Source organism: Sarcophilus harrisii, chromosome 1 (genome assembly GCF_902635505.1).
Source record: "Sarcophilus harrisii chromosome 1, mSarHar1.11, whole genome shotgun sequence".
NCBI classification, from domain to species: domain Eukaryota; kingdom Metazoa; phylum Chordata; class Mammalia; order Dasyuromorphia; family Dasyuridae; genus Sarcophilus; species Sarcophilus harrisii.
In genome coordinates, this window is record NC_045426.1 from 705,973,294 (window position 1) to 705,983,939 (window position 10,646).

A 10,646-nucleotide genomic window follows, 5' to 3' on the forward strand; every position below is an offset into this window, starting at 1 on the left:
ATCTGTTATCAATATGGAATCATGCAGAACAAATGCCCATGTTAACCTTATTCGGGGTCGGGGGGAATACAAGAAAAAGAGAAAAAATACACACACAAAAAAACAAAAGAAATACAAAGAAAAATACAAAAATACAAGAAAAGAATGTAAGAAAAAGAAAGAAAAAATACAAGAATATAATACAAAAGAAATATAAGAAAAGAATACGAGAAAAAGAAAAAAATACAAAAATACAAGAAAAAGGAAGAAAAAAACACAAGAATACAATACAAAAGAAACACAAGAAAAGAATACAAGAAAAAGAAAGAAAAAATACAAAAATACAAGAAAAAGGAAGAAAAAATACAAAAATACAAGAAAAAGGAAGAAAAAAACACAAGAATACAATACAAAAGAAACACAAGAAAAGAATACAAGAAAAAGAAAGAAAAAATACAAAAATACAAGAAAAAGGAAGAAAAAATACAAAAATACAAGAAAAAGGAAGAAAAAATACAAAAATACAATATAAAAGAAATAAAAGAATACAAGAAAAAGAAAGAAAAATACAAGAAAAGAATACAAGAAAAAGGAAGAAAAAAATACAAGAAAAAGAAAGAGAAAAAATGTTAAGTGCTACCCTATGAGCCCTCAGCGCTCTCTCTGGATGTGGGGGTGGAGAGCCTTTTTTGTTATGACTCCTTTGGAGTTGGGGTAGGTTGCTGTGTTGATCAGAGCAGCTCAGTCATTCACGGTTGATCATTATATAATAATATTGTTACTATGTACAGCAATCTCCCGGTTCTGCTCCCTTTGCTTTGCTGCATCGGTTCATATGAATCTTCCCTGGTTTTTCTGAAACTGTCTTCTCCACTTCTTGGGGATACAGCAGGTTTATCCCTTCAGCAGCCCAGGGATTTTACAGATGAGAAACCCCCTTGGGTTTCTCAGACAGGGGTCAATCAGGGTCACACAGCTAGTCGGTGTCTGAGGCAGGATTTGAACTCAGACCTTCTGACCCAGGTCCAGTGATCTAGAGATATCTTCTGTCACCAAAGATTTCCATGTTAATCATTTGAAGGGGAACTATCAGGAGGGGTCGTCTTGGATCTTTTGACCTTCTGATATTTCTTCTATGATTCTTTTAACCAAATAACCTGCTGGGCACATGGATGTGGATCTAGTTGTCCCTACAGTGGACATTTATTTTAGGACTCTGTAACCGAGCTCAGGGAGTTGGGTACGGGACAAGCCACTGCCTGTTCAGGATGTGGGAGAGCCAATCCGCATGTGGCTCCTGTGCCTTTCTGAGTTGCCATGGCCCCCAAGACTGGCCCCCGCCCTTGGAGTTGGAGGCGTGGCCCCTCTGACTCTCATTCCCTGGAATAACCAGAAGGAGCCCAAGGTTATCGTTCCATCATGAAGAAGCGACGGAGGGGGATGTCCAGACTCATGCTATTGGGGCTGGAAGGGACCTCGTGGTCCCCTAGTCTTATCTAGTGGCTAACCCAGAAACCCTTCTTCACCTCCCTAACAAATGGCCTCTTCGTGAAGAACTAGAGGGGGGAAGGCCCCCATCCCCCGGGGTTCATTTCCCTCTTGGACAGCTCAGGGGGCGGGGGGGGGGGGCTCAAGGCCAGCTGTGGCTTTTGGTTGCATCTCCCCCCCTCCCCCCGCCCCCGGGCTTCTGACTCCTTGGGTCTCGGAGTTGGACGATGGCACCTGCAGTATTTTTACCCTGGCCCAGGATCACAATTGCCTTCTGGGAACTGTGAAAGCCATGGCTTAATTGACTGGCGACAGAAGGTCTGCAGCTCTTGCTGCTTGGGGAAAGCCATTTTCCTTGCTTTCGTGGTTGCAGCCAATCCCGAGCCCTAGAGCAGACCAGGAGGGTGTCCGGTGGGGGAGCCGTGAGCAGACTGCCGAGCCGCCTCCGTGGGGCTGCGGGGACAGCTGTTGGCAGCTGGGAAAGAGAACTCCAGGAAAATGCGGCGTGAAATTCTGCACGGCGCCTTGGGCCGAGCAAAGTCCCTGCGTCTCTGGCAGCCTCCCCCCAAGGGCGGCTCCGTGCCGAGGCTCCGGGCCCTTTCGGAGCCTCTGGGGTTCAGGAGATCCCCGGCAGCCGTTGTTCGTGCCCCCCGTGACGCCAGGCTCCAGACAGCTTTCGGCTAGCTCCCACGCCATCCTCTCACGGGCTCTCACAGCTTGCCAGGGTCCCTCCTGGCTCAGCTCTAGGACGCTGGGATCCCCGGGAGCTTGGCTGGGCAGAGACTTTTATTGCTATTGGATAGAGGAGGACTGGGGACAAACATCACCCAGAGAGCATCAGAGAAGGACAAGATAAGGAGGCGGGGGGGGGGGTACAACAGAAAGAGAGGAGCTGGACTGGTCATCTCCCCGAGACTTTCTTGGGTGCACAGGCCAACGCGACAGCTCCCGTTCTCTCCCAGAGCGAACACAAAATGCTCGGGTCCCGTGGCCTGGAAGGCGGCTCCCTTGGCCCTGGGATCTTCTCCTTGGGGCACCCACAGCCCAGCTCATGTTAGGCCCCCTCAGCAAAGGGGCGTGATTGCCTGTGGAAGCGTCTGGTGCCCCGGGGGCCGTGGCCTCGCGATTTCTCGGCACAGGCACATGCAGGCAGAACGTGGGCTGCCATTGTTCGGTGGGCTCAGAGATAGAGCCAGGAGAGGGGAGACATTGCTCTGGGAGCACATGCAGTTCCCCTCGTGGGCATTCTCTGCTGCAGCTGCTCTCGCCACTGGGCGTTTTCTCCTTGTTTCTCCTGCTCTCCTTTGTAAATTCTTCATCGATGCCACATTTCCACTTGGGGGAGGCAGCAGGTGTCCAGCTTTATGTTTGGGGGGGAGATCCTGCTGCCCAGGCCCTTGGAGCTGGGGGTGACACCGGCTCGGTGGCCTGGGCTGGTGGAGGGAGCCCTGCCTTTGGTTCTCCCCTCCACACGGCTCTGTCCCCCTGTGCACCTGGGCAGACCATCTCGCTACTCTGGGCGGCTCAGAATGAGGCGATTGAACTTAGTGGGTTTATCTCCCTCCCAGTTCTGCCTGACATTTCATGTTCTAAGTTCTAAGTGCCCTCATTCTTAGATTCCCTTTTCTAAGCCCCCTCCCAGCCCCAACATCCCCTGTTCTGAGGCCCAAGGTGCTTCCTGTCTCCGCCATCCCATGCTGGTGTTCTAAGGTCCTTTGTTCGGACCCTGAGGCTCCCTCCAGCTCAAACGTCCCGTGTTCTAAAATCTCTTTCCATCCGAGGCGTTCTGTGACTTCCCATGTTCTTCCTTTCAGTGCCGGGAAATCTTGGCTGCTACAGGGACCACGGGAACCCCCCTCCCCTGACTGGGACCAGTAAAACATCCAACAAGCTGACGATCCAGAACTGCATCAGCTTCTGCCGCGGTCAGAAGTTCAAGGTGCTGCCGTCTCTGCCGCTGCAGAGGCTCTTTCCCCCCAGAACCTTCGGCCGCCTGTCTCTTCTTGGGGTGGAGGGAGGGAGCTAGAATTGTTTAGTTAATGGCCCCTCCCCGGGGCAGAACGATGCGAGCGATGCAAGCCACCTGGGCCCCCTCAGAGCTGGGACTCGGACCCACGGCTTTGGGACTATCTGCCATGTGACCCTTCTCTTTTATCAAGCAGGTCAGAGCAAGGAGGAGTCTCAGATTCTAGCAAGAGTCCTCTCCTCTGCTCGGACACCTCTCATGACAGGGAGCTCAGTAAATCTAGCCCTGTGACTTAACGTGGGCCCTTCCAGACAGGAGACAGCTGGGGTTGTGCCCTCCCCCGATTGCTTTTTTCTAAGCCGAGTGCCCCCACCTCCTTCACCGGTCCCTGGATATCACAGTTTTAAGCCCCTTCCCCCACTGGCCCTCTTGCCTCAGAAGGGCGGCCCATGGGTCCGCTGAGGGGCCGGCTCCCCATCTGGGCTCTGGACTGTGCTAAGGCAGCCCAGGAGCTGCCACATCAGCCCAGGGGAGGCCGGCCTGGGAGCCTGAACTTTAGGGCGGGGCTGAGGAGAGCAGAAAGGGCCGGGAGGGAGCCCTCGGGTCTGGGCTGGGGCCCCCGGCCCCAGGGCTGGCCTCCTGAGGAGGTAGAGGCCCAGGCCCAGAACCACACACTTGGAGAATCCCCAAGGGAGCGGCCCTGAGCTTGGCCCCGGCCTCTCCCTGACCCCCTGGGTGACTCAGGTGCTTCCTATAAAATCGGGCCTGGGATGCCTGCTCCTGGAGTGATCTTGGGGAAATCCCTCCGCCCGGGGCCTCCCAGAATCCCTCGCTGGCAGCGCTCATGTCTGACCCGGGGCCGGGGGGGCCCAGGACCGGGGCCACTGCTTCCCTCCCCTGATGGGCCTCAGTGCCTCCATTTCTCTTGCCGTAGTTCGCTGGGATGGAATCCGGTTACGCTTGTTTCTGTGGCAACAATCCCGACTACTGGAAGTACGGGGAGACGGCCAGCACCGAGTGCAACAGCGTCTGCTTCGGGGACCACACCCAGCCCTGCGGCGGGGACGGCCGGATCATCCTCTTCGACAGTGAGTGTGCCCGGGGCCGGGCAGCTTTGGACAGGAATGGAAGGGCCGAGCCACAGGGTGCCCGCCCCGCCGCCTACCGGCCTCTGACAGTCCTCCGGGGCCTCCCGGCTCCCCTTCCCAGGCCTGCACTGCCCCTTCTCTTGGGAGCCCGGGCACTTCCCAGAAAGTCTGCCAGCTCGCCCACTCCCTGCACCCTCCCCTTACTGAGCAGGGGGAGCCCAGAGCCAAACATGACTGCCAACTCTCAGGTGCTGGGCAAGGGCGGTTGAGGTGGGCGCAGACGTCGATGCCCTGCCGAGCTTGGGGCTGCCCCATGGTCCACTGTCCCCCCCTCCCACCGTGGCTCTCAACATCCCAATAGTGTCCTACAGGTGTAGAGAGAAGGGAAGGGGACAAGCACGTTTATGGCACAAGCTGTGTGCCAGGCACTGTCCTGAGCATGCTCCAGTGGGGTCAAAGGTGACTCTCACATTAACCCTGAAGGCAGGTGCTGTTAGAGGAAACTGAGGCAGACAGAATGGAAGTGACTTGGTCAGGGTCTCCCGGCTGGCAAGTGTCTGAGGCTGGGTTTGAACGCGTCTTCCTGACTCCAGGCTGAGCTCTCTATCTACTTCTTCCGTTCCGGTGCTTTAGAAACTCAAAGGGCATCTAGTGTCTTTATTGTTTGTCATCTTATTCTTCTTTATGCTTCCACAATTGGGCTTCAGTCTGGATTTACTTTTTCTATTCTGGAGGGAAAGTTTACCAAGGTAGAGGTTTATGGGAAGAAAGGAAGAAGGCGAGAAACAGGGAAAAGGGGGAAAGAGAGAAGAGAGAGAAGAAGAGGAAAAGAAGAAAGAGGAAAAAGAAAAGAAAGGAAGGAAAAGGAAAAAAAGGGAGAAAAGAGAAAGAAAACAAAAAGAGAAAGAAGAAAAAAGGGGAAAGGAGAAAAAGGAAAAAAACAAAGAAGAAGAAAAAGAAAAAAGGGGAAAAATTATAATTTCTAAATGATTAAAGAAATTAAAAAGAAATGAAATTTAAAAATTTATTCTAAAACTGTGAACAATCCCAAAAAACTTTTTCCCTCAAAAGGGAAAAGGGGGGGAAAACCCCAAAACCCGGAAACCCCAAACCCCGTTCAAATTTCTTGCAAAGGCGGAAAACAGAAAATCCCCCCAAATCTTTTCCCCTTTGACCTCCCCTCCCTTTCTCTAAAGGCCTTCAGTTTGCCTTTCCCTTTCTCTTCCTTTTTAAACTTTAACTAGCCATAGGGGTTTGCTGAATCCCCGTGGGCCCCCGCCCCCAACCACCCTTTTTTGCTTATAAAATTTAGTTTTGGATTTTAACCCCCTTCCGAATTTCCGGGCCCAAAAAATTTTGTGTTTATACCAGGTAAATTTCCCAAAACCCGGGGAATCCCCTACCGTTTCCCTTCTTTGGAACCAAACCCCAAAATCCCAAAACGGGAAAAACTTTTCCAACCCCAACAAAGAAACAATTAAAAAAATAAAATTTTTTCCCAAAACATAAAAAAAATTTCCCCTACCCTTTCCCCCTATTCTCTTTCCAAACCTCTGTCCCCACCCATTTTTTCTGAAAAGAAAAAACCCCACCCTCTGTTTTGCCAAAACACGGGAATTTACCACCCGCGAAACCAAACCCACAGGGGGAGCGGGACCATCCCTCCCCCTCCTCGGGATTCCTTCTACACAAATTTTTTTTTATCCCTTAACTCCCCCTCCCTTTACCCCCCCTCAGGGGACTACACCCAACCACTCTCCCATCCCAACCCCCCTGGGGGCAACCCCTAAAGGGGGTTGGGCAGGGAAGGGGACCGGGGGGAAGGGCAAAGCGCCTAGTTTAAACAATTTTTAGGAAAAAACCCCCGGGGAAATGGGGTCTGTCATTTTCCCACAAACCGGGAAACGAACAACGGGTAATGGTAAATGTTTAATGGTTGAAATTTCCCATGTAAAATTTTCCCCCTTAACCTTTTTCCCCTAGGAAAAAGGGGGGGGAAAAATTCCTTTTAAAATTCCCTCCCTCCTACCCCAGATCCCACCTTTCCATTTAGAACCCCAAAGGGACCCTAAAAACAACCCTAAAAACCAACCCGGTTTCAAACCCGCCCCTTAAGTTGTTCCAAACCCCCACCACCCGCCCTCCAATATCCCCACCCCGGGGATCACGGGCCCCTTCCTTCTTCGGAGGGATTGGGAAAAACCCCCCCCCGGGGGTGTAAAAATGGGGGAAATTTCGGGAAACCCTTAAAGGCTAACCCCCCCCTGCCCTTTTCCCCTAATTTTGTCCCCAGGGGCGAAAGGGGGGAAAAACCCTTTGTGGGGGGGCAATGGGGAAACCCCCCCCACAGAAGGGTAAAATGGAAAAAAAATGGGAGGGGTTTGTGGCCCCCTTGGGTGGAGGGGGGGGGTTTTCAGGGTGGGGGTTGGGGTTGGTTCTCCCTACCTGGCCGGGTTCTAGAAGGTCCCTGCCGTCTCCCTTCAAGTGGTAGGGGAGGGGGCCTGGAGGGAGGCCCGGCCCCAGCCCTGGGCGAAAGTGAGCCTTTAAGGGGCGTGTCTGGCCGGGGAGGAGCCCACAGGGAAGAGCCTGGCGGGTCCCAAGAGAGACACGGCCCCTCCCCGGGCTGAGGTTTCCTGGGAGGAAGGAGCGAGGAGGAGGGCGGGGGCGGCGCTGGGTCTGTGGCTCCCATGTGCCCAGCGCCCTTCGCCCCCCTCCTCCCCGCCGTCTGTCCCAGGGGGAGGGGGGGGGGCGACTTCCTGCGCGGGGCCTGCCCCGCTGAACTTCTCTGGGGAAAGTTCCCTTCTCAGGCAGCGGCTCCCAGCCCGGGGCCGGGCCCATGGGGGCGGGCGGGCCTTCCCAGAGCGCCCTGGCAGTGTCCCCCCCCCCCTCCCCTGTCTCTGCACGGCTCCGGGGTGGGGGGGCTGAGGCAGCTGGGGGGATCCTGGGGGGGGGGGGCTGAGGCAGCTCCAGGTGGGGGAACATGGGGGGGGCGCTGAGGCAGCTCCAGGGGGCCCTGGGGGGAGACTCCCTCTGGCCTCCAGGAGGCGCTGCCGCGGGGAGGGAGGCGGCCCAGAGAACCCCTCGTGTCTGTGCTTCGGCAGGGCCCAGCACGTGGCCGCTCCCGGGGAGCTGAGGGACCGCCACCAGCCCGCGCCTCCGGGGGAGATCTGGAGCATCTTCTACAAGCCCGCGGCCTCTGTCTCCATCTTCAAGAAGAAGCTTAAGAGCCAGAGCCAGCAGGATGACCGCAACCCCCTGGTGGGGGACTAAGGAGGCTCCGGGCCAGTCTCTGTCCTTGGCCCCGGGCCTCCCCCAGCCGGTGACGGGGCAGCAGGCCCGGGGCTCGTCCCCCCGGTTATTTCCCGCCCTCCTCACTCACAGCTGCACCCACACCCAAGGGCTGGGGCCCCCAGTTAACCTGCTCGGGGAAGGGCCTCCTGTCTCAGCGGCCCAAGAGGAGCCGTGGGGGGCCCTCTGTGGCCGAGCCTGTGCCCAGGCCCGAGGCCCGCTCCTTCCCCCGGGCCGGGAGTGGGCGGCCCAGGCCGTCCTGGCAGCGTTTGCCGTGACTCTGACTTCCTGGGCCTGTCTCGGAGGGAGCTCGAGGAGCGGGCGGCCCCGGGAGCAGATCCAAGGCCGCCCGTCTGCGCCGTGAGACCCGGGCAGGCCCCAGCCCGTGGAGGCCCCCGGAATTCCTGCCCCGGTTGTCCAGGGCTCCCCCACCCCCGGCGTCCCATCCCTTCCCCCTCGGGCCCAAAGGGGGCGTCCGGAGCAGTGACCGGCACAGGCCCCTGGGCCCCGGCTGCCCCGGGCTGGGACGGGCACTTTTTGCTCGGGCTGTCGCTATTCCCGAGGCTCCAAGGCCACTGGGGAGCGTCCCCCGCGTCCCCGGCAGCTGAGAGCTCCCGCCTCCCTGGGGCCCGGCATTCTGAGGGCGTCCGGCCGCTGGCAGCTGTCTGGGGAGGGGCGTTGCTGCTTGGCCCCTTCTGGTTCCGAGTGCTGTGCATGCCTCCCAGAGCCCCCGGGCCGCTCCCCGGCCAGTCCCTCCCAGGCCTGTGGTGGAGGCAAAGAACAGCTGGGCCCCATCTGCCGTGGGGTGGTGGCCCGTAACCCGAGTCGGGGGCTCAGGGGAGAGGAAGGGCTGCGGGCGCAGGGGCCGGACGCCTCACCCACCGGGGGCCGCGGCTTTGCTGTAGGGGCACGTCTCGGTCTGGTCCCGGGGCCCGCTCTGGCCCAGCACAGACGGGCAGGAGCCAGGGGTCCCCGGGGGGGGCAGCCCGCCAAGCAGGGCCCCCCCGGCCCATCCCCGGGCTATTCTTGGTGCTCCCGGGATGGCCCCACAACACTGGGGCAGGTGTGGGCCACCGGCCCGGGCCGAGAATAGCCCCACTTAGGCCAGGGCCTTCACCTTGGCCAGGGTCTCATCCCGGGAGCAGCTGCCGAGCTGGCCCTGAGGAAAACGCCCCCAGCCCCATCACCCCCCGCACAGGCCCAGGGCAAGAGGCTCGGGGGGGGGCAGCTAGGACCCCCTGCCAGCCCAAAACAAATATACAATTGGGGTGGGGGGGTCTGGAAGCCCGGGTCCGGGAGCTCAGCCTTTTCAAGAACTGCTTCCCAAGGAAGGACGGGGCCCAAACACAAACCAAAAGAGCCTTAAAATCCCAGGAACACAGGGGAGTGCCCCTGGTGCCTTCTCAGGAAGGATGGGGTGGGCAAACTGCCCTCCCAATGATGCATCAACTGGCCCCCAGCTCCCCTAGGAGGCTGCAGGAGAGGGACGACCCATTAGCCCCCCCTCCTTGCCATCCCTCCCCTCCCCCTGTGGAGCCCAGGCCTGTTTCCCATCCATGTCCCCTCTGGGACCCCCCGGGCCCTCCACCTGTGGAGCAGAGTGGCCAAAGACCCAGGAGAGAAAAACCGGACGTTGTTTTCTGGCTGTAACAGAGCCCCCTCTCCAAGAGAGGGGCGCCCGGGGGGGGGGGGGCTCTGAGTCTCTCCTGCCTCTGGATCTGGCCTCTGGGAGATGGAGCTCGGTTTGTAAATACGCCCTTAACGGGCAACTTCTGGGGGAGATGGGAACGGCGGGGCCGGAGGCGGGGCCGCCGCGTGACACTGTCTACGATTTAATATATATTTTTAGGAAGTTTGTTATTTAAGAAAATGCCGCGTGCTTGTGCTCAGCCGGACGGAAAGAGATGTTATTTTGCTGTCTGGAGAAAATAAATGTTCTCATTGGTGTAAACCAGGCGGAGGCCCCCGACCCTTTCATTTCCCCCAGGGCGCCCCCCACGCTCCGTAGGTCTCACCCCCTGGGCCGGGGACCTGTCCCGGGGTCCTTCCGACACAGGATTTAAGCTGAAGGCTCTGGTGGCGTCGGGCCTAAGCTAGGCTTCCATAGGAAGTAGACTGGGAGCCAGACTGCCGACAAGCATTTATTAGGCACTTACCATGTGCTAGGAGACATCCAAGCCTTGGGCCGAGTTCCAGCCCCAATGCGTGTTACCGGGTGTCTTTGAGCCAGTCCCTCCCCTGCCTCATCTTGTTTAAGATCTAAGCTACTAAAGTCCAACCTACCCTCCTCCCTCTTTTCTAGAGTGATGGCTCCAGTCAGTGAGCATTTATGAAGTGCTTACTGTATGCAAGACTGCTGACTACTAGCAATGCCTTCTTTAGAAAATCTGGTAGTCAGTAGGAAGGGGGGAAGAGTGGAAAGAAAGCTAAATTTGGGTCGACTCAGGACCTGAGCCCAAGTGGGAGGGGGATGTAGGGGGGTAGGGCTTGTCATTTAAGAGAAAGCCATCCCTGAAGCTGCTGCTCTCCTTACCGATTTGGGCTTCTGATCTCCAGAGCCGGGAAGGGGGAAGGCTCGCCCTGGTCTTTACTCTGGAAAAGAGAAGATCCAGGGGTCTCGGAGGGGAAGGAAGGATACATGACACTGTCTTCTACATAGGAAAGCCAGGAGCCTGGTTCTGCTGGTCCCAGGGAGCAAAAGGAGTAACTTGGGTGTGGAGGGTGGGGAAGGGGCTCAGAGAGGGCATTTAGGGACCTCTCAGCTTAAACGAGAGGGCGGAGCTGGGAGGGGCCCTTGATGTGCCCCTCCCCTCCCCCCACCTTTTACTGGGAGAGCC

General features: G+C 57.1%; 1 protein-coding gene across 1 annotated transcript in view; it reads left to right on the forward strand.

Annotated features, from left to right (window-relative positions):
- KREMEN1 (kringle containing transmembrane protein 1) overlaps window positions 1-9,764 on the forward strand; it is a 34,325-nt gene extending 24,561 nt beyond the window's left edge. The window contains exons 4-6 of the mRNA XM_031948804.1: window positions 3,282-3,406; window positions 4,368-4,787; window positions 7,486-9,764. Of these exons, the coding sequence (XP_031804664.1) occupies window positions 3,282-3,406; window positions 4,368-4,787; window positions 7,486-7,791 (851 nt within the window). The 3' untranslated portion in view covers window positions 7,792-9,764. The remainder of the gene's footprint in view (window positions 1-3,281; window positions 3,407-4,367; window positions 4,788-7,485) is intronic.
- The last annotated feature ends 882 nt before the right edge of the window (window positions 9,765-10,646 follow it).